The 26,668-nt window shown below is 38.4% G+C and overlaps 1 protein-coding gene across 1 annotated transcript in view; it reads left to right on the plus strand.

The window, feature by feature from the left end:
* Positions 1–69: 69 nt before the first annotated feature.
* ZGRF1 (zinc finger GRF-type containing 1) overlaps positions 70–26,668 on the plus strand; it is a gene marked incomplete at its 3' end in the record, with an annotated part of 58,082 nt that continues 31,483 nt past the window's right edge. Inside the window, exons 1-11 of the mRNA XM_080916030.1 lie at positions 70–131; positions 1,835–1,915; positions 3,272–3,331; positions 4,646–4,831; positions 5,124–6,876; positions 10,478–10,551; positions 13,533–13,718; positions 20,803–20,926; positions 22,636–23,237; positions 23,847–23,985; positions 25,585–25,769. Coding sequence (XP_080772156.1) covers positions 111–131; positions 1,835–1,915; positions 3,272–3,331; positions 4,646–4,831; positions 5,124–6,876; positions 10,478–10,551; positions 13,533–13,718; positions 20,803–20,926; positions 22,636–23,237; positions 23,847–23,985; positions 25,585–25,769 — 3,411 coding nt within the window. The 5' untranslated portion in view covers positions 70–110. The remainder of the gene's footprint in view (positions 132–1,834; positions 1,916–3,271; positions 3,332–4,645; positions 4,832–5,123; positions 6,877–10,477; positions 10,552–13,532; positions 13,719–20,802; positions 20,927–22,635; positions 23,238–23,846; positions 23,986–25,584; positions 25,770–26,668) is intronic.

Consider the following 26,668-nt stretch of genomic DNA (forward strand, 5'->3'; position numbering starts at 1 on the left):
TATCAGAGTTGATTGACCATTCTCTGCTGTTTTTCATTTTAGAGGCTATAAATGTTAAATAAAAACTGATTATTTTCTGGACCTGACTAGTTTTAATCTCAGAAGAAACAATGGATTGCCAAGAATTTATTGTAAGTCTTAATAATTTTCCTTTTTGTGGGAAAGGGGTAAGAGACAGGATTTTATGTATCCCAGACTGGCTTAAATGAAGTTGAGGATCACCTTGAATTTCAGATCCTTATGCCTTTTTCTGGCATGTGCTGGAATTACAGCTGATACCAGCACACCCGTGTAAGTGGTTCTGTGCATCGAAACCAGACTCCTGCAGACACAGTCGGTCAAACACTGTGCTAATTGAGCTATATCCCCAGCCCCTGAGTCTGACTAATTAAAATTTTTCCCTTTCTTTCTCACTCTTCCTTTCCTGTCTCTTTCAAGTATATTGTCAGCATTACCAGAATCATCAAAACAAGAAAAAACTGGTTATAAAATTAAGTTTGAATATTAAATAAACAGTGAATAGTCTTCTAGTATAATTGTGTCCCAGATAGGATACTGTAGTTCATCGGTGGAAGCCCATTTCCTTCTTATTATTTGTATATGCTATAAAAGTCATTTGTTAGAACTTCAAGATCTGTCAATGGCACTTCTGTCCATAGCAACACATTATGGTCATAAGACCTTTTTGTAGTCTTAAAAAACCATCGAAGACACTAAATAACTTTGGTGTGTAGAGCTTCCATCTTATTACTTACGCTAGACATAAAAGCATTTAAAAATACTAAAAAATAACATACTACATTTTAACGTAAATTACATTTTTTAATGATAAATAACTAAAATTTCCAAGTAATAACTACACTAGGAGAAAACATTTACCAGAGTAGCATTGTTAGATGTTTTTTTTAAAGATTACTAATATATGTGTGTGTGTGTGCGTGTGTGTGTGTGTGTGTGTGTGTGCGCGTGTGTGTGTGCGTGCGTGCGTGCGCACGCGCCCACCATCCTCAGAAATGTCATCCACTTCCTTTGAGACAAGGTCTCTCTTGGCCTGGAGCTTAGCAGTTAGGTTAGGTTGACTGGGGATTCTAGGCATCCTGTGTCTGCTTAGGATGCAGTACTGTGTCCATCATTTTAGGCAGATTCTGGGACTCAGAGTCAGGTCCTCATGCCTGCGAGACAGACAGTTTCCAGCTGGGCTAATTCTCCAGCCCATGCATTGCTAGACAATTATTTTCCTTTACATTTCTTTAACATTTGATGCAGTTATAGTCGGCTGGATTTTCACACTTGTTTTTGTATTCATTCTGTAATTGAATCCAGCACCACATAGAACGGTTGGGAACGCTATTCTTCCACTGATGGAGGTGGAGTCTAAAGTTAAAAGCAGTGTGAAGTTGTTCTGAAAGTTGAGGAGACTCAGGGAGCTATGTGAATAAAAAGTAATATGTAACCCATAGCTGTGTTTCTTTCCCACTGATAATGTAGCAGTTTAAAATTATTCTTGATACTCAGGTTAACGTAAAGATTTTGACTTGCCATTCTTCCTTTACCTTTCAGTACCATTGAGCCAGTCAATCGTCTTCCTTTTCTTAAAATAGTTTTTCACCCATTTTTTTTAAATTTTTTTTTTATGCTGGCGTTAAACTCAGGGCCTCACGATGCTAAGCCTGCAGTTTATAGGCGAGCTACTGCTCTTCATGGATATTGTTATTGTGATGATACCTGTGCTATTAGTTTGGTTAAGAACGTCTTTATTTTTATATGCCCTGTAAACTGTATGACATTAAATATGTGTAAATGGCACTGATGTCTTCCTTACTTCTGAAAAAAGGTCCTGTATACTCATCAAAAGACGAAGAAGTCCAAAGTGTGGCAAGATGGAGTTCTGAAGATCACTCCCTTAGGCAACAAGGTGAGTGCTGAGCAGTTGGCCACAACTGTGACAGCTCCGTTCTTGCCTTTTGATTGGGCATTGAGAGAACTCTAGAAAATAAATGTCAGTTATGGCCACACATTACCATGATGTGAAAAAGACATTTTTATAATTTTTTTTGTACATTATGAAAGCTCATTAAGTAAACATTTAATTTGTTTTGAGTTAAAAAAACTTAACTATGAGCTGGTGGTGATGCTTTGCACATGTTAATTTCATTTGCACAACTCTCCTATAAGTTAAGCATTTTGTCTTTATTTTACTGAGGGTACACATGAAGTATCTTGCCCAGGAGTATCAGATGACTCCAGGACCTGTTTTCTAGCTAAGTTTTTTGTTTTGAGACATGGTCTCTGTGTAGCCTTGGCTATCCTTGAACTTTGTAGATCTCACAGCCCAATTTATTTTTAAAGAATATTCAATTTTTAAAAAATAAAAACTAGTTTTGCCTAAGGCCTGTAAGTTCAACTTATGTAAACCTATTATATTTATTTATTTGCTTACTTACTTATTTAAGAAATGTACATTGTATGTCTTCTAACTTTGTAGGCTGACTTAAACTCAGAGATTCCTTGTCTCTGCCTCCCAAGTGCTGGGATTAAAGGCATGTGCCCCAACCATCCAACTCTAGCTATATCTTTTTTTTTTTTTTTTTTAGATTTATTTATTATGTATACTGTGTTCTACCTTCATGTTTACTGCACACCAGAAGAGGGCTCACGTGTTGTGAGCCCCAATGTCATTGCTGGGAATTGAACTCAGGACCTCTGGAAGAGCTTCCAGTGCTCTTCACCTGAGTCATCTCTCCAGCCACTAAATCTTTTTGAGTATTAACTATTACAGAAACTTGGTTGTAGCTTTAGGCCTGTAAGTTCAACTTATGTAAATTTATTTATTTGTTTGTTTGTTTACTTAAGAAGTCCACATTGTATATCTTCTAATTATTTGAGACTGAGTCTTTTACTGAACCCAGAGCTTACCAATGTGCTAGACTGGCCTCTCGTAGCTCCATGTCCCTCACTTCTACTGTGGACATAGGCTCATACCAAGATTTCACATTGATACTGGGACCTGACTCCAGGTCGTTTTGCTTGTCCATAGGTGTTTTACTAACAGCCATCTCTCTAGCACCTGAGTCCTTGCATTTCTTATACTGTACCTCCGCTCTCATGCTCAGGGGATGCAGTAACATTTGAAATGGATGTTCTTTCAAATACAAGCTACAGAATGTATGTAATTATGATTTTCTTATATGACAAATTTTGATTTCTCTTTGAAGAATCCAACAAATGCAAAAGAAAAAAATTTTAACTTTTATATCTTGTTTTCTAACAGGCAATTTTATATGATGACAAAGGAACATGTTTGGAAAGTTTGTTTCTTAAGTGCCTTGAGGTATTTTAATGTCTTCACCTTACTTCCCTTGAAATTTAAAAGTTTACATAGATACTTCTGTATGAATATTCTTAATAGTGTATGTAGTCATAGTACTGATGCTGATAGTTATAGCTGGTATTTTGTTTATTTATTACAGCTTTACCTTATGCTACCTCAGCCTGTAGTTATTATTTTATTTTAATTTTTAATGACAATGCTGTAATGTTTGTACAGCAGGAGTGCAGTACAGAAAGGTTTAGTCGTGTGTTTGTGCACATAGAATGGTGGCTGCAGTTGATGTTCAAACCAAGGATGAGACTTTATAATTGGCTTCTACTAGTTGAGATTTTGTTGTGCTAGGGATGGAACCAAAGGGTTCATTTATGTAAGGTGTATGGTCCACTGCTGAGCTTTGTCTTTAGCCTTCACACAGTGGTTTGATCGTCTTTGTGGAATTATTCCCATCTAAGTATTTCCTCAAATACATATTCTGTGTTTTTCTTGTGTTTGAAGAAGGAAAGGATTAAAGGCATTAGAACTGCTCTGGGCTCCTTTCCGACTCTAAACCCTCCTGTGCAGCCTGTGACCCGTGTCAATGCTTCAACTAGAAACAGATCAATGTTCTGAAAATTAGAAATTCTCTAATAACAGCATGTGCTAAAATTTATACTATTACTATCATTGTGTGGATACTTAGCCATGAAATCTTGTATCATTAATAGTAGTTATTCTTTAAGATTTATGACAAGAGAGTCTAGGAGAGGCATTTTCTTAGTAGATGTTTAATTAATGTAGCTACTGTTATTTTATCCTAAGTAGTTTCATTAGTAAACATTTAATATGATAAAGATGTATTTTCTAAGTTGATAATTTTAGTGTTTTACTCTGGAATTGGAAGCAATTAATAAAATGGCTAAGCATACATGATTGTAACTATACTTAATAGTTGAGATAATTATAAAGTTCTAATTTATAAACATTTATAAAAATACAGAGTTGGTAGCTAATGGCTTTGACTTTTAAAAATGGCATTAGTTGTATAGAAGCTTCCTGCTTGTCTTTGTGTTCTTAGCATGTGTCAAAGGGGCTCAGGAGCATCACACTGGGTACTGCTGAGTGAACAAATTAGTGATGTTTTTATCGTATTATTTCTTTTTATGTGTTTTTGATTGTTAACTAGTGCATGATAATGAATAGTTGAAGGAATTACTGGTTGACTATTTTAGCAACTTAGTGGAATGTTGGCTGCATCTTGTTCATTGCTGCTGAGCCTGCTGGTATATATAAAATTACCCAGTTATGCAATTTGGATGTTTATTTTTTAAAACGTAGGTGAAACCTGGCGATGACTTGGAAAGTGAGCGGTATTTAATCACAGTTGAGGAGGCTAAGGCTGCTGGAAGCGGAGCTGCTGCACCGGATGGCTGGAGAGAAGCCCCTGAGTCAGGCCCAAGGACTCTTGTATCCTCCAGCCGGTCTCTTGGGTGTCAGCCCTCTGGCTTAAAAAGGAAGGCTACTGTACGTTTCTTGTGGGAGTTAATATTTAAATGTATAGTTATAAAGTTATAAAAATTTTAAAACTAGAAAATTTTTATCATAGGTTGCTGTTAAAATGGTGTTTCATTGTTTACTTAGGTAACACAAAAGTAAATCCAAGTTAGGAAAGTCTTACTAATATATGTTTATATTTTAATTTAGCACATTTTAAGTAGTATTTCCTTAGGCAAAGTATAGATATTCTTTTTAGCAAACTAATTTCACATTTTCCTTAGAAACAATGGGATAGCTGATGATGCTTTAATCTGTTTAGGGTTTTCAGAGACCATATAAGATGCCAAAGAAAGTGACTGTTACTGAGAACAGTGAGCTGGCTGCCGCGCTTGGTGATGTGAACCCTGGTCTGCCTGGCCTGAGATTTCTCCCTGAGTTCTCCAGCACACTTCCTTTGTTTTCCACTGTGGGTCGTAAAGATATGACTACTACATCAGCAGACAGTGAGAGTCCCGTCACGTTCAGGAACAGAGAGAGAAGCAACATGTCTTTATCTTCATCCTTCATGATTAACACAGAGACACCAGGTAAAGAGGACAAGCTTTGCTTTTCTATCAGTTCTGAAACCAACCATTCAGACTCTTTACTGGCCAGAGAACCCATGAGAAGAAATGGCTTGGACTCTCTCTGTCCTGGAGTTTCACAAAATGTCAGAAGCAAAGCCCAGATATTAGCTCTTCTGAAGTCTAGCTCAACTAACAGGAAGGATCTGCCTGGTGAGATTACAGAACACTTTCCTAAGATACAACCAGAGGGATGTCTGAAGATTACTTCTAAGCCAAAGGAAGATGGTGCTGAAACACAGAGCACAGGGAATTTATGCTGTGAGCAGCAGTCAGAAAATCCTACAGGAACCACAAGCCGGTGGGCCAGGTATTTATCCTCCCAGAGATCACCTCCCTGTTCTGCTGGAGATGAGAATGATATAGGAGATAGACCAGAAGCCCAAGATGTGAACATTTTTAACTTGTCTGAACTTTTGGTGCAAAGAAAGTCAGAGCTCTTTGAAACATATACTGAAAAGGGAGAATTATATAGCAAAGACGAGCTGGTAGATGATAATTGCCAATCCTGGAGTCAGGAAGAAAACTTAGCTCCTCCGTTCTGTAAGAACAGCAGTGTACTGGTTAGCTGCAGCAGTAAAGAAAATATCGATGTATTAACAGAATCTGACACTCAGTACAGTAGCAAAGTACCTTTTAATCAGAATGAGAAGGCGTGTATGCAAGGGTCATTTTCCACCCAGGAGGGTTTTCAGGGGACAGATGCAGTTGCAACACTGGAACTAGAGTATAGACCAGTGTCACTGTTGTCAGAAATAGAACATAAACAAATTGAACTTGAATCTTCTCTAAGTACCAACTCTAGGAACTCTGATGACATTGTAGACATGGTTTCTAAAAGCAGTGCTGATAGAGAAAATCTGAATACTGTTTATAAAGCCGAGCAACCATTTTTGGAAGTTTCTTTCAATCTGAGCAACTTTGAGACCAGTGACACTGATGAGGCGTCACAAGAAGAAAGCAGAGTTTCCCAGAATTCAGAGAGGTGGGGGAAGGGAGTTCTGAGTACAGATTCCTGTGTTCAGAAGAGCTGTGGGGATATAGGCTGCCAAGAAATTGCAGGAAAACACTTGCCACTCCTGTCGTTCTCCAATGGCAAACCTGAAGAGGCCCTTCCTGCTAATGAGACTCTGTTGTCAGAGTTCTGTGATAGAACCTGTGTGGGCTTTAATTCAGGACCTCACGAAGATGTAAACGCAGGCAAAGCTCTAGACGCGCAGTGTCACGGAGACACAGGGAGCAGTTTGGACTCATCACTGGAGTGGAATGATGAAGCACCAGGGGACAGCAAAGAAGATGCTAGTAAATCTGTCCAAGAAAATGCAGTTAATTATGGCATTGTTTCACCCTCAAATAAACCCAAAGGTATAAATACAAGCTTGCATATTCCTCATCTTTTAAACACAGTCACTAATCCAGCTCCTGAAAACAGTGACCTGTTCTCAGAAGGCACCCAGCCTTTTATTTTGCAAAGTCACATAGACAAAAATGATGAGCAGGTTTTATCACCAATCTCTAGCAGTGACATTAGTGTCCAGCTATTGAATACCACTCAGGATCACTCTGAGTGTCACGAACAAGATGAATTCAACACGCAAGTTTCTAGTTCTTTATTTTACCCTGTGGGAATAAAACATCCTATTTACAGAGACAGCGAAGCATATATTTCTGAGTCTAGAGACTTAGGAAGGATTAGAAGTCTGTCATGCGAACATTTAGAAATAGAAACTACACAGAGAAACCAACAATCCTGGGCTACTTCTAAAAATTCTTCAGAACTTTCGGAGGTAATAAATACAATGTCCCTTTTAAAGTCACAGTCTGAGCATAACACAGCTTTAGAGAATGTGGCAATACTGAAGGAAAAGCATGTCTTTCCACATGAAGTTCGGCACAGTCGAGACCCAGATGTCAGTGCTAAAGGTTAGAGTCACTTATCTTTTTGGTTCTCTTTGTAGCTCAAAGGAAGGGGAGATTACTGCTGTCTGCTGCATTAGAGATTTACATATGTGGTGGTGCTCATGCCTGTAATTTCAGCACTTTGGAAGTAGAGATAGCATTAGGAGAATTCAAAATTATCTGTAATTGTCTGCTTAGTTTGGGCCAATCAGGGTTATATGAGACTCTCCCTCAATGAATGAGGCTGGAGATTACACCGGTGTAATCCATATATTAGGTACTGACAACTCTAGTAGAGAATTATATAGTAAAGACTGTCTTTCATACTACAGTCCCCCAGTCCATTTTGCATTAACCAGTTTCTCTAGCATCTTTCCTGAAATGCCCTATGCATATGAGAACACACATTGACAGGTATAAACAAGGCCATGTTGAGGTTAAGCACACTAATCAAAGTTGTAGTGCTTTCCCTTTCCATGACTATCCCCACCCATCCCAAGAGTGCAGCGTGAGAGGGCCCTCTGCTCCATTCTGTAATGTTTATCCTCACAGCAGGAAAGGCCCTGACTCAAAATGTCAGGATATTTTACTTCCCAAATCTTTACTTTTGTAAAGTTTACAAAGTCCTTTCTGAGTCACTTTAATAAATGAAGTTGAGCCTCTTAAATTTTATAATTCTGTCATTTTCAATACTTGATGAACTCTTAATCTATTTCTCTTTTTGTAAAATGGGTGTTAGCCTTTTTTTTCTTGACTTACAATCATTTTCTTATGTATTGGCAATAATATTAATCCATTATGGTATCTGTTGCAATGTGTATTTGTTTTTCAGCACAATGTTTCTCTGTGCAGCCTGGGCTATTCTAGAACTTGCTCTGTAGACCAGGCTTGCTTAAAATCAGAGTTCTGACTGCCTCTGCCTCCTAAGTACTGGGATTAGAGGTGTGTGCCACAGGCTGCAGAGTTGGCTCAGTGGTTAAGAATGTTGTTGCAAAGACCTGTATTCAGTTCCTTGCATACACAGAGGTTCACCACCTCCTCTAGTACCAGCATGTCTAGTGCATAGACACACAAGGCAAAACAGTCATATACATAAAATAATAAAAATGTTGTGCACCCACCCCTGCTTGGTTTGTGTGTGTGTGTTTTAAGGCAGCATCTTACTGTATAGCTGTATACCCCACTGTATGCTTCCTACTAATTTGTAATATATGAAGGTAAATGAACAGTATTGTGATACTCATTGTTAGAATTCTTACTTGAATATCTCAAGTCATATTTGCTAAAAGTATGAGTAAATTCCTGTACATTCTAAAATTCTTTGAAATTTTACTTTGAAAAGATTTTTTAAAATATATATCTGCATGTACACTTGCATGCCTAAAGAGGGCATCAGATCTCATAGATGGCTGTGAGCCACCATGTGGTTGCTGGGAGCTGAACTCAGGACCTCTGGAAGGGCAGCCAGTGAGTGCTCTTAACCACTGAGCCATCTCTCTAGCCCAGTAGTTTCTTTTCTAAAAATGAAATGAAAATCTTAATAATAAAAATGAATGTGTGCAACTGTTTTATAAACCAAAATAATAACATAGCATTATAATATGAAGAGTTAGGAAATACAGCATTTTATTTTGAGAAAATGATCATCAAATTGGAAGAGAAGATTACAGTTGCTTCGCAATGTGCTGAGGTCATTATGTTCTGTAATGAGCCTAAACACCAACTATAGAATCATTGGTCACATGAGACATGCAAAACTGACTTCTTGCATATCTCTAGCCAGAACATTTTTATCTACTCCACAACACATAATTATGTCCTTACTTAAAGACCACTTTATGTAAATTTTTTTGTTTAGTAACATTGAACTCGTGGTCAACCATGCTGATGAAAACAATCCCTATGCATTTTCTCTGCAGCAGACATCACAACTCTCACACTTAAGACTACAAGATAACACTAACTCTAGGAGACATTAAATAGTGAAATTATCAATAAAAATCACAACATAAACATTTTGGTACTAAATTGACTGAAAAAGTATGAATATATACAGCATGAAATAAGGCAAAGTATCGGGAATGTGCTCCACTGCTGGTCTGCCACCTTGTCAGCCTCATAGCCTGCTTGCTTTTCACACCTGCTTCTGCACTATAGCTTAGCTATGCCTTAGGTCTCACTTCAGGTTACTTCCTAGGAGTGACCTTTCTAGAACGTCTGTATTGTATTTTATCACCTTTCTGTATGATACCTTTTCTTCTTCTTTGAATTTATCTGGTGTAATTATATGGTTGTCTTCTTTGTCTTTCCCTTTCCACTGCTCAGTCTCCAGTACTTAATTCCAATATGCTAGGCAGGACATCTCTGGTCTACATAGTGTGTTGCAGGTCAGATGGATTTAAGATAGGTTTGGATAGACTGGGGCTCCTTACACTCCCCTAACCCCCCCATGGTTGTGGTATAACAATAGTGTAATAGTTTTATTAGCTTTCTTGTTCTCAAACATTGGGCAGTACTTAATTTTTAACATTTGTATTATAGATGATTATTGGTTTAAAATATATTATTTTAAAAAATAGGTTGCTAACAAAATGCAAATACACATAGCAACCAGTAAGGGAACTGGAGAGATGGCTCAGCAGTTAAAAACTTAACTGCTTATGTAGAGGATCCAGATTTGTGTCCAAGCATCCTCTTCTGGCCTCTGTAGGCACCCAACAGACACATCAGTGCATATATGTGTGTATAGACAAATATTCGTACAAAATAAAATGTCTAGTGTATTTACTTGAGACAGGGTCTCACCATGTAGCCCTGGCTGTTGTGGAACTCAATGTAAACTAGGCTGGCCTTGAATCTATAATCTGTCTACCCCCGCTTTCTGAGTACTGGGATTAAAGGCATGCACCACACATGGTCTTAATATATTTTAAGTAAACAGTAATTTTTTTCATTCTAAATATATTGAATCTTTGCCTTAAGAATGTACCAGTGTATACAGAATAGTATGCCCAATCTTTACTCATGCTCCAGATTAAATGATTATCAAGATATTACTTTTTAAAGTGTATACAATTTTAGAAGGAAATGTATTACTGCAAAATACTGTGATGTGTATGATAAATAAGGCTGTTTAATTCTTTCATTGCAGCTAGCAACTTACCTGCCACAGTAGTTTCACATGCTCTGCTAGAGTATCCTCAGGAGCTTCGGGCTTCTCAGCAGGTACATTTGTATCTATCTGTAGCTATTGTGTTTTTCTTCTATGGAAAACAGTGATACTTTCCTATGTGTATAGCATATTTTTTCTCCTATTTCCTCTTCTGCTCCCATTCTGGTATTTATTCATATAGGCATCCTTCATGTTGATAAAAATTAACCCCTTAGTTGATAAGTCTTAGTTAGGGTTACTATTGCTCTGATGAATCACCATGACCAAAAGCAATGTGGGATGGAAGTGCTTATTTCAGCTTACATTTCCAGGTAATAGTCTATTACTAGGGAAGTCAAGGCAGGAACTCAAATCAAGCAATAGGGCAGGAACCCAGAGGCAGGAAATGATGCAGAGACCATGGAGGGAGAAGTGCTGCTTACTGGCTTTCTTTTCATAGCTTGCTTAATCTACAACCCAGGACTACAAGACCACGGTGGTGCCACCCACAATCTTCCCCCATCAATCACTAATTAAGAAAATGCCTTATAGCAAGATTTTTTTTCCTTCCATATCATAATCAGTCATTGAAAGAAATCAGGACAAGAACTGAAACAGGGCAGAAACCTGGAGGTAGGAGCTGACTCAGAGACCATGGAGGAGTGCTGCTTACTGGCTTGCTCCTCATAGCATGCTCAGCTTGGTTGGTTTTGTTTTGGGGTGTTTTTTGTTGTTGGGTTTTTTTTTTGTTTTTTGTTTTTCGAGACAGGTATTTCTTTGTGTAGCCTTGGTTGTCCTTGAACTCACACTGTAGACAAGGCAAAGTTATTTTTTTAAATTTTACTTCTTGGCTCAAAGAACTATATAATATTCCATTTGTTAAATACTAGCTTTGAGTGATAGTAAGTATGTGTTTCTTAGTAACTTAGCAATTTCTTGTTGGGTTAGCAAAGCTGTGAATGCAGCTTATGCCCCATCAGGCACTAATATAGCACCTGGAAACTCAGGGTAGACTGTGTGACATTATTCTATTTCTTGTTCCACATTGATTTTCCTCATGATAAAATAACTCAATTGTGAGAGGAGTCATGAATCAAGAGAGCTTGTGACCTTCTGTATTTCTGAATTCTAGTATAAATTATAGAACACTATTGTGCTGGCTAGTTTTATATAGGCTTGACATAGGCTAGAGTCAGAGGAGAGAGCCACATTGATTTTTCTCATGATAATTGCAATTGTCTCAATTAACAATTAGCAATTTCTAAAAACTGGGCTCCATGTAAAACCTGGTGTTGACTGGCAGGGGACAGGAAGAGATGTAAGCAATAGAGTTGCTGCATTATTGAGGTACATAGTGATTTAGGACAGCCATTGCTATATGGTGTGACCCTGTCCTAAAACTAACAAAAGGCTGGAAGTGGCTCAGAGCAGTGGTTCTTCAGAGTCCCCACTGACTCACACTAGGTGTAACTCCAGTTCCTGGAGGAGCCCATGCTCATTCCTGATCTCCAAGGGGATCAGGCACACACATGCTGTATAGACATGCAGACAGAACATCTGTACACATAAAATTACATAATTTTTAAAAATTAAAAATCTCAAAACAATAAGAGACATGATGTCATTGAAAGAAGATAGAGGATCAGATGTTGAAATTGCTCCTGAGTTTCCAGAGATGTTGAAGTTTTGTTCTGTGGATCCTCCCGTGACTTTACCACAGTATCTTAGAGAACTTTGTCAGTTTGGGAACAATGATAGCAATTTCAGAAATGATTGTGCTGTTGAAATTCTTAAGTAAATCATCAGGATTAGCATTTGTCAGTGGAGACACTCAGCACTGTCTTGGGACAGCCATCTTGGCACTTCCCTTTCTAGCGCATAGCTTTGAGGGAAAAGAAAGGCTTCATTTGATCCCATTTCATCTTCTTTCCCATGTTACTGATCCACTTTAATATGTAAATAGGCTCTAGAGGCCAGCCACAAAGCCAGAGAGTTGCATGCTCTGTAGTGAACAAATGAGTATCTTCATAGCTTCAGCACATGCTCTCTCTGCCTCTTCTACATTGTCTCTTTCTGACTGAAATAGAGAAATATTCAAGCAGTGCTACCTACTCTACGCCGAAAACTGTCAGACAAGGGGCTGAGAGATAGCTCAGCAGTGTAGAGCCCTGGCTGTTCTTTCGGAGGACCCAGGTTTGAGTCCTAGTATCTAAAAGTCACCTGTAATTCTAGTTCCAGGAGATCTGACTGTCTTCTGTCTTCCAAGGAATTGATGGCACTTATATGATTAAGTTTGTAAATAATTATGCATTCTTAAAATCCCCACTCTACTACTAGAAGAAAACTATGTGGTAGCACAGAATAAGGCATGTTTGAAGATTCCCTTCAATAAAGCAGTGTAGGAGAATATTAAAGTTAAGATTTATTTTTATTGAAATGCATGTTTTTAAATTTAGAAGAATAATTTCAGTCTGCAGTCATGGCTGAGTGACAGAGCACTTGCCTCACTTGGATAATATGTGGTTTTCATCCCCAGCAATACAAAATATTTTCTTCAACTGAAATTCTGTATAAAAAAGCATTTAGGTTTAATTTTCCTTTCAGATGAGCTTTAGGATCTTTATTCTTAAGTAGCAGAAGATTGAGAGTATGACTAGTCCCTTTGTTAATTCATCCATTAGAAGTAAATCCTTTATGGGTATTCCTTTGGCCTTTTAACTATTTTATTTTCTGTATCTTGGGTGGGCATTGTTACCCTGTATGGAGTAAAAATGCTGAAATCCTCAAGGGGGCAGCAGAGTGACATTTGAAGCCTGAAAGCAGATCACAGATCATTTCTTCTCTTCCCGCTGTTTCAGTTTGTGTTTATTCATTGCTTTCTGTGTGACAGGCACTGTATTAATTGGTGGTGATGCTTACATGAAGTGAAAAGGTCCGTGCACTTCAAGTGCTTACTTAGACTGGTATACAATAAGGAAAATTTCTCTATATATACATTATGAATATATATGTCATATACTTAATGGTGTTCTTATGTTTAATAATTTACCTGTAGCCTGTTGAGTTTCAAGGACATCAGGTGAAAGGATCTGCTACTAGTGGTGTAATGGTCAGAGGACACAGCTTACAGCTAGGATGCAGTCAGTTTCCAGATAACATTGAGGATAAAAACTTCCTGACCGATACTTGTGTTTGGACACCAGAGTTGCCTAGCACTTGTGTGCAGACAGACTTCTTGCAGGTAAAAGTCATTTTTATAGATGCATTTCACCAGGTACTTTTCTCTTTCTATTTTTGTTTCTTTTTTAAACTTTTCTGTATTTATTTATTTTGTGTGTACGTTTCTGTGGTATGTATGTGTACATGTGTGCACATGTTCAGTGCACATGTAGAGGTCAGAGGTCAACTTTCTTTTTTTTTGTTTATGTATTTTATGAGTGCCCTGTCTTTATGCACACCAGAAGAGGGAATCAGATCCCATTATAGATGGTTGTGAGCCATCATGTGGATGCTGAGTATTAAACTCAGGACCTCTGGAAAGCAGCCAGTGCTTTTTTTCTTGTTTTTTTTTTTGGTTCTTGTTTTGTTTTCAGAGAGGTTTCTCTGTGTAGGCCTGGCTGTCTTGGAACTCAGAGATCTACCTGTCTCTGCCTTCCTAGTGCTGGGATTAAAAGTGTGTACCACCACCCAGCTGCAGCCAGTGTTCTTAACCACTCTCTCTCTCCAGTCCTCCCAAGTCATTTCCCTTTTTCTTTTCAAAATTAATTAGTTAATTAACTTCCTATCCCTGCTACAGTTTTCACTCCCTTCTCTCCTCTCCCAGCCCTTCCCTCGCCACAAAGGGGAGGCCTCCCATGGTTATCAGCCAGCCTTAGCATAGCAAGTTGGAGTAAGTCTAGGTGCATCTTCTACTGAGGTTAGAAGAGGCAGCCCGGTAGGGAGAAAGAATCTCAAAAGCAAGCAACAGTAAAAGACAGTCCCTGCTCCTGCTGTTAGGAGTCCTACATGAAGACCTGTTCATGTGTCACAGACACCTGTTACATGTGTCTAGAGGGCCTAGGTCAGTCCCATGCTTGCTCGCTGGCTGGTGGTTCAGTCTCTGTGGATCCCCATGAGGCCAGGATAGTTGATTTTATAGGTTTTCTTGTGGTGTCCTTGACTCCTCTGGCTCCTATAAGTCCTTCCCATTTTTCCACAGGATTCTGCAAGCTCTGCCTAATGTTTGGCTGTGGGTCTCTGCATCTGTTCCATCAGCTGCAGGGGAAACCTCTGATGACAGTTATGCTGGGTTCCTGTCTGGGGTCCCTGGTGCCCATATGGCCTCCAGGAAAGCAGGCAGAATTGTGGGCTGGAGAATCCCAGGTCATTTTCCTAGGTCAGTCCTACACCCTGTACAAGAGCAGTTCCAGGGTAGACCAACAGGGGCCATAGTAGCGATACTCAGACTACACGGGGCAGCCTGCTTTCCGATGTGCGCTCACGTTGTTTTGAGCTTAAGTCAGCTTATTAGTCTTTCCTTGGGTGGGTACTTTAGTTTGCATTTCTTCTGTGTTGCCAAGTCTATGCTATTTCCTTCTCTTCATAATATTATAGTATAAATTAGGGTTGCCATTGTTTGAATTATTGACAAAGAAACTTGCTGTGTATGATGGCTCTCAGTTCCAGTGCTTGAGAAGCTGAAGTCGGAACATTTAAGATTGAGGCCTGCTTGTGTTCTAGGCAGTTAAGGAAGAAAGGGGATAAACAGGGAAGAGATTTGTGTTCTCATGTTCATTGTTGGAGTTCTAATTATTGTTCTATGTTAGTTATGGTCATAGCGTTTAGATCAAAATGACTAGACCTCCAAAGACAGAAAATGCTAACATATGATGTTCTCTGAACTTCAGTGTTCTGTATTTAATCAATTCTAGGATATAAGAAGCACTATTTTGTTAATACCAGAAAGAAAAAACAGTGAATAAAACATTACACAATGTTTGATCAGTTAGACTAGAGAAACATTAAAAACTTTATCGTGGGGGTTAGAAAGACAGCAGTTAAGAGCACTTGTTGCTCTTGTAGAAGACCTGGATCTGTTTCTCAGAACTTACATGGTGGTTTACTAACATCCAGAAGTCTAGTTTCATTGACTCTGAGGCTCTTTTCTAATCTCTGTGGGTACCAGGCATGCATGCACACAGACGAAACACAAAATAAAATCTTTAAGAAAAGTTAAGACAAATGTAGTGTATCATAACATTTTTAAAAAATATTTTTAAAAGATTTATTTATTTTATGTACATGAGCACACTGTAACTGTCTTAAGACACACCAGAAGAGGGCATCATATCCCATTACAGATGGTTGTGAGCTACCATACAGTTGCTGGGAATTGAACTTAGGAGCTCTGGAAGAGAAGTTATGTATTTTTTTTTAAGTATTAAGATTTTTTAAGTATATGACTCAGCATTAATTGCCTTTGGAGTGCTTTGAAACAGTCTGCCTAAGCTGTTTTGTCTTCATGTGAACTTTTTCTTAACTTTCTCTCTGGTGGTACTGGGGACTGAACCTAGAGCCTTATAGTGCTTAGGCAAGAGTTCCATTCTGAGCTGTATCCTGTCCCCGTTCAGTTTTTATTTTGAGATAGGGTTTCCTTCTTAAGTTAAATAGCTGACTTGAACTCATTCTACTTCATGGGGTTCCACCCCCATTCCCACCCCCAACTGCTCTCTTTCTTAGCCTCCTGAGTATTGAGATTAGAGACCTGATACAATTTATTTTTTTTAATGTATCTTTCTTCCTTTTTATTTAGTATGTGTGTGTGCTCTCGAGCATGTACCTGCGAGCTTGTGTGTATGCATATTTGTGCATCACATGCACACAGTGCCAAAGCAGGCTAAAAAAAGGTGACAGATCCCTTGGAACTGAAGTTACAAATGGTTGTCCCTCACGATGTGGGTGCTAAGAATTGAAACAGGTCCTCTGCATGGATGTAAGTCATCTCTCCAATCCCTGTATCACCATCACTGTGTGTGTGTGTGTGTGTGTACATATATACAATTTTTTTTTTTTCTGTAACCATGGCTGTCCTGGAACTCACTCTGTAGAGCAAGACATCCTGGAACTCAGAGATCCACCTGCCTCTGCCTCCTGAGTGCTGTGTGATTAAAGGTATGTATCACTACTGCCCAGTTTATATCTTAGTTGGCATAATGACTGTATACTAGGAGGATCAGTTTGACATTTCATTACATGGATGTAGTGTATTCAGATGAGAGCAGCAGTCATCTCAGACACTTGTAGTTATTTGTGTTGGAAGCATCCAGTGTTCATTCTATCCTCTTCATTCATTCGTCCTATTTTGAGACATGAGCTCACTGTGTACCTCTGGCTGCACTAAAACTATACAGACAGGGCTGGTCTTAAACTCAGAGACCTGTCTATCTAAACTTCCTGGGGACTGGAATTTAAGGTGTATATTCCCACATCTGACATTTTACTAGGTGCCTTGAAATATTGAGTTAAATGTTGTTAATCATAGTTGTCTGAATGTGCCACAGAACATTAGATTATCTCTTGTATCTATTTGCACACCCCCCAGTACCCTTCCCAAGCTCTAATAATCACTATTCTTTTTTTAGTTTTTGAGACAGAGTTTTTCTGTGTAGCCTGACTTTCTTGGAATTCACTCTGTAGACCAGGCTGACCTTGAACACTGAGATCCACCTGCCTCTGCTAGGATGAAAGGCGTGAGCCACCACACCAGCCTTTAATTTTATTTTTATTTACTTTCTTAGAGTGTGTATACAGCAGTCAGTTCTCCCCTCCCACCATGTGGGTCCCAGGGATCTAACAAGTCTTCAGGCTTGGGAGCAGACTTTACCTTCTTTTGTTTTCTTCTTTTTTTTTAAAATACTTTATCTTATTCTATGTGTATGAGTGTTCTATCTATACGTATATGTGTGTGTGTGCCACATGCTTGACTGGTATCCAAAGAGGCCAGAAGAGGGCTCTGGATCCCCTAGAACTGCAAGTTTTTAGAGCTGTGAGCTGTCTGCGGGTGTTGGGAATCAAGCCTGTGTCCTCTAGAGGAGCAGCAGGTGCTCTTCAACACCAAGTCATCTCCACTTCCACCCCTTGTTTTGGTTTTTGAAGATAGAAATTCAAGTAGCTCAGGCTGCCCTTGAACTTCTGGTGGTCCAGCCTCTACCTTACAAACAGGGAGTTTAAGCTTGTGCCATCACACCTGATTTTTTATAATTTATTATATAAGTACACTGTAGCTGTCAGACACACTAGAAAAGGGCATCGGATCCCATTACAGATGGTTGTGAGCCACCATGTGGTTGCTGGGAATTGAACTCAGGACCTCTGGAAGAGCAGTCAGTGCTCTTAACCACTGAGCCATCACTTGCACTGTTCTGTCTTCTTATCTTTGGGTTTTTGATTGTTTGTTTTCTAAGATTGTATATGTTTACATGTGTGTATGATGCTGGTGCTTATAGAGAGGCAAGAAGAGGGCTTTGGATGTTTCAGAGCTGTAGGTATACTTGTCTGTAGGTTGCTCTGCTTACATGAATCCTGAAATCTGAGCCTTGGTCCAGACAGTTAGAGAGCAAGTATCTTAACCATAGAGCCATCTCTTAAGCCTATTTTTTTTTTAATTTTTGAGACAGTGTAATAGTAACTAGGTTGGCCTGGAACTTACATGTAGTCTAAGCTGACCTGAAACATTTAATAATTCTCTTGCCTCATCCTGCAGACTGCTGGGATTACAGGCATGAGTGAGTTAACATGCATAGCTCTGATTTCTAACTAATTTAAAAATATTTTATAGGCAGGCTATTCTTACTGGTGTAGGATAATTGTTCACTGTGGTTTTGATTTTGTTTTCTATTGACAAGTGACCGTGAATCTCATTTTCTATATCCGTTAGCCATTTGTTATTCAGTATACAACATCTGTATATTGTTTGTAGAAATCTGTGTTTAGAGTTTAAGGTTAGTCTGGCTAAATAAGTTTTAGGCCAGAGAGAGACATTATCACAAAAAAAGAAAGAAAAAAAAAAAAAGGAAAAGACAAAAACTGGGCTTTGCATAGCAGTGTACATGGGGTACAGATTCTCGGAGGAACGAGCGAAGCAGGGAGAGAAGGAATAAGGCAAGCGGCCCACGCCATCACTACCTTTTATGTTTCAACTGTGCTGTTGAAATTGAACACTCTGCGTGTGCTAGGCAAGCTCTCGATCATTGAGTTATACCCCAGCACCGTTTGTCACTTTGAAACCCAGTCATTTGGGTGCTGGGCCGTCTAACTTTTATTTGCCCTATCTTGTCAGATGAATGAATACTTTGTATTTCTCCTATTCTGTATGTGGTCTCTGTTGACTGTTTCTTTTTCTATGCAGAAAGTTCTTAGTTTCTTAGAACACCTTTTACTAATTTTTCTTTTTATCGCTCCTCGCTTTTGTGTTATATATCTTCTCCAGACTGGAGTCAGTTATTACTCAGCCCATTTCATCAGTTACATGGAGATCATTGGTGACCTTGGCAAGAGCAGTTGCAGTGGAAATAGTATGTGTAGACGCTCATTCAGAGTGAATTAAATAATGAATGAGAGGTAGGAAAGTAGATCTATGGCTAACTCCTAAAGAGTATGTTTGCTAATTCTCTACCCCTCCCCCACGGTAACCCACACACAGGGATGATAATCAGATCAGGACTTCACATTGGGTAAGTGCTCTACCACTGAGTTACATCCCCAGGCTGTAGAGACTTTTCACTAGCAACAATCTCCTGTGTATCAAAATAGGACTGTGAACAAAAGAAGCACATTTTCGACCTCACAGAACTTACATGCTAATGAAGGGAGACACAACAAGCACATAAGGAAGTCTCAGGTGGTCTCAGTGAGCATACAGCTACTCGAGCTGATGACATGGTGGGCTGGTCCAGACGTTCTACACAGGTAAAGCCAGCACCTAGGGGAAAAGGAATTTATGGCAAGAGACCATTGGCCGGTTTGTGAAATAGTGAGGAGGAGTGAGTGAGGTCCAAAGGAAGTGACAGGAGTGAGGTCAGAGAGCAGACGAGGTCCAGGGCAGCAGGACTGTGTACAGTATCACACAGTTGTCATAGACACTAAGAGACGGGTGACTACAGAGTTTGAATCAGTGAGACACTGTTGGTCAGTTGTGGAGAATGTACTAGAAGAACAGGTGCAATATTTAAGTATTTCTTCTTTTTTCTTAGTTTTCTATTTTATATGTTTGGGTATTTGCCTGCATGTATGTCTGCATTACTTGCATGTCTGGTGCCTAGGGAAGGTAGAAGAGGCATTGGATCCCCTGAAACTGGAGGTACTGATGTGAGCTGCCATACTAATGTTAGTAGTTGAAGAACAGACCCAGCTTTCAGTTGCTAATGTATCTCTCCAGCTCCTTGTTTTGGTTTTTGAATCAGGGTCTCTGCATGGCTGTCTGGCCTGCTACTCACTGTGCTGACCAGGTTGACCTGAAGTCACAGAGATCTGCCTACCTCTGTCTCCAGAATGCTGAGATTAAGCGCATGTGACACCATGCCTGACTTCTTTATTGTGGATTTGACAAAGCCTAGAGTCACTTGGGAAGAGGGAACCTCAATTGAGAAATTACTCAAATGAGATTGTTGATGCAGGCTGACCTAACATGTGTAAGGGCCAACAAGCCAGTAAAGATTGTTCCTTCATGGTTTCTGGCCCAGTTCTTTGAGTTACTGACTCTATCAGGAATGGACTGTGATCTGGAAGTGTAAGCTGAAATAAGCCATTTCCTCTCCTAACTTGCTTTTGGTCATGGTGTTTAGCAACAAAAGGCAAGTTAGAACAGTAGAGTGTGACTGTCGTTAGGTTTTGATTTTGGGGGAAAGTGGCAGCATAACTTACGTGCTGTTCTAGTGAGAATAGTGTATGTCATCTTATGGATAACCCTAAGTCCAAAACATAAGAGAACACTGTTGAGAACTTGAGTATGCTGGAAGTTTATAGTTTGCACAGGTCCATACGTGAGATGGGACTTGGATTCAACCCCTTAGGATGGAAATTTACCTTGAGAACTAAATCCTCATAATGGCTCAGCCCAAATCAAATGCTACCCACTTCACAATAGATCCCCATCTTTATTTTCTGTATGTAAAAGTATTGTCTATTTTAGTAAGTTTTTTCCTTTCCTCTTCTTTTCTATGAAAATTTTATAGTTCTTTGCTCCCAATGTGCTTATTATAGTTACTTTTAGAGGTTACTAGAACTCAAACTAATAGAAAAAGAAGCATAAGAACATTTTAGTTAGTGACTTTCTTTTTTCTGGACAGGTGATTTCTCCAGAACAAAAGATCTCTGCATTGAGCCCTGCATCTACTTTTCCTTTCAACACAAGAAATGAAGATTCTGTGCTTGAGTTCTCTGAGGAGTCTTTGAAAAGGAGAACTTTCCCTGGTGACCTTCACTTTCTCAGCCATTATCTGTGAGAGCGTCCTGGGCTATGAATGTCAGAGAACACCGTCTCTCCCTTGGACGTTTTCTGTCATGGATGCTGTTCTAAATGCACTTTCCTCTCTAGTTCTTGCTTCCTTCTTGCCTGTCTCCTCACTACCTCTGAAAGTGTCCTACGTACCATCCACTGTCCATAGTACTTCTTGCAGCTAACGCCATCACTGGCTCCTCCTTCTGTCCTTCCATGAAGTGACTCAGAGCAAATGTCTCGTCAGCACCACTTGTTGACCTTAGCGTGACCTCTTCATCTCTGCTTTGGGCTGCTGTCAGTGTCAGGAACTCCTCAGTACCTGTTCTCCTCCAGCATTGCTCTCAGGCCATTTTGACTTTTCTGCTTCTTGAGAAGTATTTTATTCAATAGGATCTCTTCCTACTAACTTCTGTTTTCTGATAATTTCATTAATGTATTTTTTCTTAATCTGAAGTTAGGTTTGATGATTAATGTTTCCTTGGTTGTGAGTGTATGATTAATATAAAAAATAATTTACTGCAGATCAGTAGTTGAGGTAGAGATGGCTATGATTGTGTCTGGTTGAAGGCAAAAAAGAAAAAGAAAAAAAGAAAAAGGAAAAGGGATCCAGGTAGGAGGAGATGTGAATAGGGTGGGTATGAAGATCCCAGCACTCAAGAGTCTAGGCAGGAGGATCAGTACTTGAGGGCTAGCTTAGACTACTTGGGGCAAGGGAGGGGACGTGTGTAGGAGGACTGCATCCTCTGAACGTAGTCAGAGGGCAGTGGAGTGGAAGGGGTTTCACAGGGATGGGTCTTTGCTCTGTAACGGAGTTTTATTTCTGTCATTGTTTCTTAGTTCAGTTTAGATTGTAACCTAACACTTCACCAAAGATTATTTTTTGACTCACTGCTATATACTACCCAAAGGATCATCAAAATGTATTTTTTATAAAATAGACTGAGTCAAACAAGAATCTATAACATTTTTAGATAAAACTTTAATAATATATAATTCCTATGCAGTTTTGCTGATTCATTAATGTATCCAATAAATACTTACTGCTTTTTACTTTTTTTTTTTTAGCAGTTTTTCTGTTCCAATAGCTGCTGATAGAAGGAATTATAAAACTCATTTAGACAAAATCTCACCATCCCATCTATGTGCTAATTTTACAAATAAAAGCTAAAAATCTTTTTGTTGTAAAAGGTATATTCATAAATATAATAAAGGTAGTTACAATCACATCATACTAAGTGAACTATGAACTTTGCAGAAGGAATGTGAAAAGATATGAATTCACTCCATGTTTTCTTTGACTGCCACTTAGTACACACTGCGCTCTGGACTCCCATTACCTCATCTGTAAAATGGGGATGACACAGCTTTTCTCAGATTTAAATGCGTTGACTACTTAGATGTTATATAAATATAATGAGTAATCAAGTTAAAGATACTTAGCTCAGTAGAAGGAAAGAACTTATGTTTGTCAGCCTTATAAGCATCTTTAAATATATAAAATTTGAATCTTTAGATCTTGATATTAAAGCACTTATTTTGAGAGGGAGCAATTACGTACATTATTTTCTATTTTGCAACAGAAAGTCAGAACCTTCTGCTCTTGCCTGTACCCACTATTTTCTAAAGCCTGGTGATGACTGGTTGAACATTTGCATTAAATCAGCATTATGTTTTCTTTCAGGATTGAAAAACGTTGGTTTTCAGGACAGTAAGAACCTCCAAAGGTTTCCATTTATAAGTGGAGCCTCACTTCCCTTTGTCACTTTGCCACCTGATGATGGGCCGGCGGTCTTAGATTCTTGTTCATTTATGATTGATGATGACACACAAGAGCCTTCTGGTCCTTCCATGTTGAACCTGTGTAACGAATCAGGTCTTTCACTGGACCTTGAACTTGAGGACCAGGGTGGGACTCCAGGAGATGGTTCACTGCTTCCTAAGAGTTCTACTCAAAGCAAGTGGCTGAAATATCAAAACCCATCTCACTGCAGCTCAGCTGCTCTGAGCAGGATTGCCAGTGGAGTAACGGAGGGTCTCTTTGCCGAGGCTGTCTCCGGCTTGCATTTTAGCCACACTGGTGAGAGTGAGCGTTCTGTAGACCCTGTGCACTTGCAGATGATAAAAGGGATGCTCTATCAGCAGCAGCAGGATTTTAGCAGTCAAGATTGGGTTTCCAGAAAGAGAGCTCTTTCTCTGAATTTGAATCAGACCTCCAAGGCAGAGGAACTTCCGACTGTATTAGGAAGCTCTGCCAGTGATAACTGCAGACTCAAAGATCTACAGGTGAGGTTTTCTCATGGTGCATTTTCACCCCGAGTTACTGTGTGGATTCCAACAGAATAAGCAAAATAACTTGCAAATGTTTACTTTTTGATAGTTATCTTTTACACCTTTTCCAGTAGCTATGAATATTGAATTATATATTTGAAAGTATCTGGTGCAGTGCTGGCCATATAAAAGGTATTTAATAAATGTTAGCTCTTATTTCTCTTTCTGCCATGATTTCCAGTACTGATCTCACTGTGATTGTTTTTAGACTATCAAATCAGTCTTGCTGATTGAATTATTAAAGATAAGGCACATGCATTTGTTATAAATTTGCTATGAATCATTATTAAACTCATGACAGAAATAGAAATACAATGTGATCCACTTGTAGCAAAACATATTTAAAGTCATCTTAAGAGGCGGATGGACAGAGTTGTGCCATGTCATTCAAGCTTGTTATTCAGGCTCTATCTGGTTTCTTATTTTAGACTGTAAAACAACATTCATGGATTCTAAAAATCAAAAGTACAATTAGTATTTTTTCAATATATATGAAAGACAGTTTGTTGGTTAAATAGTGATTTTTTTTTCAGAGTTATAATAGGTTGAACCATTTTATTTCAGGAGATAAATAATTCTGATCTATGCTTCCCAAATGGGGAGAAAATAATATCAACGTATCTTCCTCAAAGGCAAGTTCACATACCTGCTGTTTTCCAGTCTCCTGCTCACTATAGGCAGATCTTTACATCTTCCATCATAGGTATGGCTGTAATGATTTTATTCTGAGGTTACTTATGTGACTATTAGAACTAAAGTACATAATGTATTATGAATTTTCATAGTAAAGTCACCTTGAGATTTATTTTGCATATGTTTACTCTAACACCTATTAGTAACTTTATTCTTATGTCAGATTAAAATTGAGATTTAAAAAAGGGAAATTGCTCATATAATTTTATGCAAAAATGCTTTAAAAAATCTGTACATTTATCTCTGCTTTTTAAAATAAAGTTGTTTTGAAAAAAATCAGTTTTTGAGAGGACTGAAATACCAACATATATAGGCAGGCCTTGTTCCAATAGTGTGGTACTATTTAGCTTGATCTCGTATATGGTTTTCAGCTGAGAAACTAAATTTTAAGTTATCAGTATGATTAGTCATTAAAAACAAAGGGTTAAACGAAATATTCATTGATATATTTTTTACATGACATATAGAGCATTGCCATGTAACTAATTTTATCTTAATGTTGATGGTATATTTAAAGACAGTTCCATTATAACCTTCCCACGGTATTTACGTCCTCTCACAATAAAGTGCTTATACACTAAAAAAAAAAAAAAAAAAAAAAAAAGGAAATTGCAATATTTTAAAAATTCTGACTTTCATTTATTAAAATAGAAACAGATGAACCCATTGCGTTTAAATGGAAACTTTTAAGTATGATGCATCATTAGGTCTGAATATTTTGAGGTGTAAGGACAAAACTTGCCTTTTGAAACATCGATTATTATAAGTTATAGTGGTGCCTGCCTGTTACCCTAGTTCATTGGAAGCTGTAGGAGATTAAGAGTTGAGACATAGTAAACCTGTGTCAAAAACTAAAATAGAATATGGTAAATAAAGAAATAATGTGGCTCAGATATTAAATGTGCTTTCAGCTCTTCCAAGAGCATCTGACTTTCATTCCACACACCCACAATCAAATAGTTTCTATCTCCCAGTAACTCTGACTCCAGGGAGCCAACCCTCTTCTGACTGCCTGTGTAATCATGTGCACAAACCTACACATGGACACACATATATGAACATATTTTAAACTTTTTAAAAAATCATTAATACACATAGTTAAAATTCAGTAATAATAAAAAGTATGGAGACTTCAGAAGAGTATAACCGTCTAATAGACAAGGACTTAATGCCTTGGATGCATTATTTGGATGGCTGTGAGGCTGGCTTCTTTTGTTTTTGTTCCAGTTTGGCAAAATTAAGACAATGTTAAAGTACAAAAGGAATGTTAGGGAGGTGGGGTTCTGGCTGGTAGTTAAGAGTGCTCATTACTCTTACAGAGGGCCCAGATTCAATTACTGACACCCACATGGATGTTCACAACCATCTGTAGCTCTGGCTCCAGGGGATCCAGCGAATGGCTTTTGATCTCGGTGCCACAACACACATTTGCTGTGCTTACATACAGGCAGGCACTCACAAACAAAAATAAATCTTTAAATTAATGGATGTTATAGTATTGTGTTACAGTTGACTGCTAAAAGGCAATTTTCAAATAGGCTAATAAATAGCATTTGATACAAATATAAAATAGTATTAATTTTCAGCTTTTTTTTTTTTTTTTTGGTAGAGCATCTGAATATACTGCTGTTTGGATTGGCACAAAGGCTGTACAAAGCACTTTCCAAAGTTGACATATCTTTTTATACATCGTCAAAAGGAGAGACAATGAAAAGTGGAAAAACTAATCTACCATCCTGCCACCATAATCAACCTGCCAAACTTGTCATGGTTAAAAAAGAGGGCCCAAATAAGGTATTGCTTCTGCTCCCTCCCCACACTACCTTAGACATAGTTTAGGTACTAGGACACTGAGACATGAGTTTTCCTTGTGGTGTTAATAATCATAAACATAATAACTATAATGATTTCATAAACATAATAATAATCATAAACACAGTAATCAGTACTTTAACGAAAGATATGATATGTGTTCCAGAATGCAAAAATATGAAATAAAGTTAGCCTCCAAACGTTTTAGGAACTTACTGCACAGTAGTTGATGGAAACATATAATGAAGAAAATCACACATAGAAGGTAGGAAGGATGTGCCTAAGCCATGGTGTCAGCACTGAGAAGTGGTATCTTCTACCTGAGGGTCTAGGAAGTACTGAAATGAGACAGGAAGAAATGAAGGTTGAAAGCTCCTGTACCAGCACTAGACAAGGCCAAGCGAGTAAAAAACCATGCTGACCTAATGTGTATTCCTAGTGTCACAAAGAGGGTTAGTAATATGTTGATAGCTTTGACTCATTTGTCCAACTGCTTTTGCCTATAATAGTAATAAAATAATATCACTATTTGTATATTAGTTGAATCATTAGTTGAATATATAAATTTGACCTTAAAAAGTCAAAAGCAAGTATTCATAAGTAGCAGCTTGGCCATAGATGGAAATAAGTAACCACTGCCATCTTTGTGTTTTTTCCACATGTTCATGCTATATTTGTGTGTTAAAAAGTCACAGTATAAACTACATCACTTGGTGAACTTTGTTTTAAGAAAACGTGTGTGTGTGTGTGTGTGTGTGTGTGTGTGTGAATGCTGCTTATGTAGAAAGAAATATGCAGATATTGCTAGTAGTTTCTGGTAGATTTCAAGTTGTCTAGTGAACACTTAACTAGGGAACAATAAATTACAATTTATTGCTAAT

Source organism: Micromys minutus (assembly GCF_963924665.1).
Source record: "Micromys minutus genome assembly, chromosome: 4".
Lineage (NCBI taxonomy): Eukaryota > Metazoa > Chordata > Mammalia > Rodentia > Muridae > Micromys > Micromys minutus.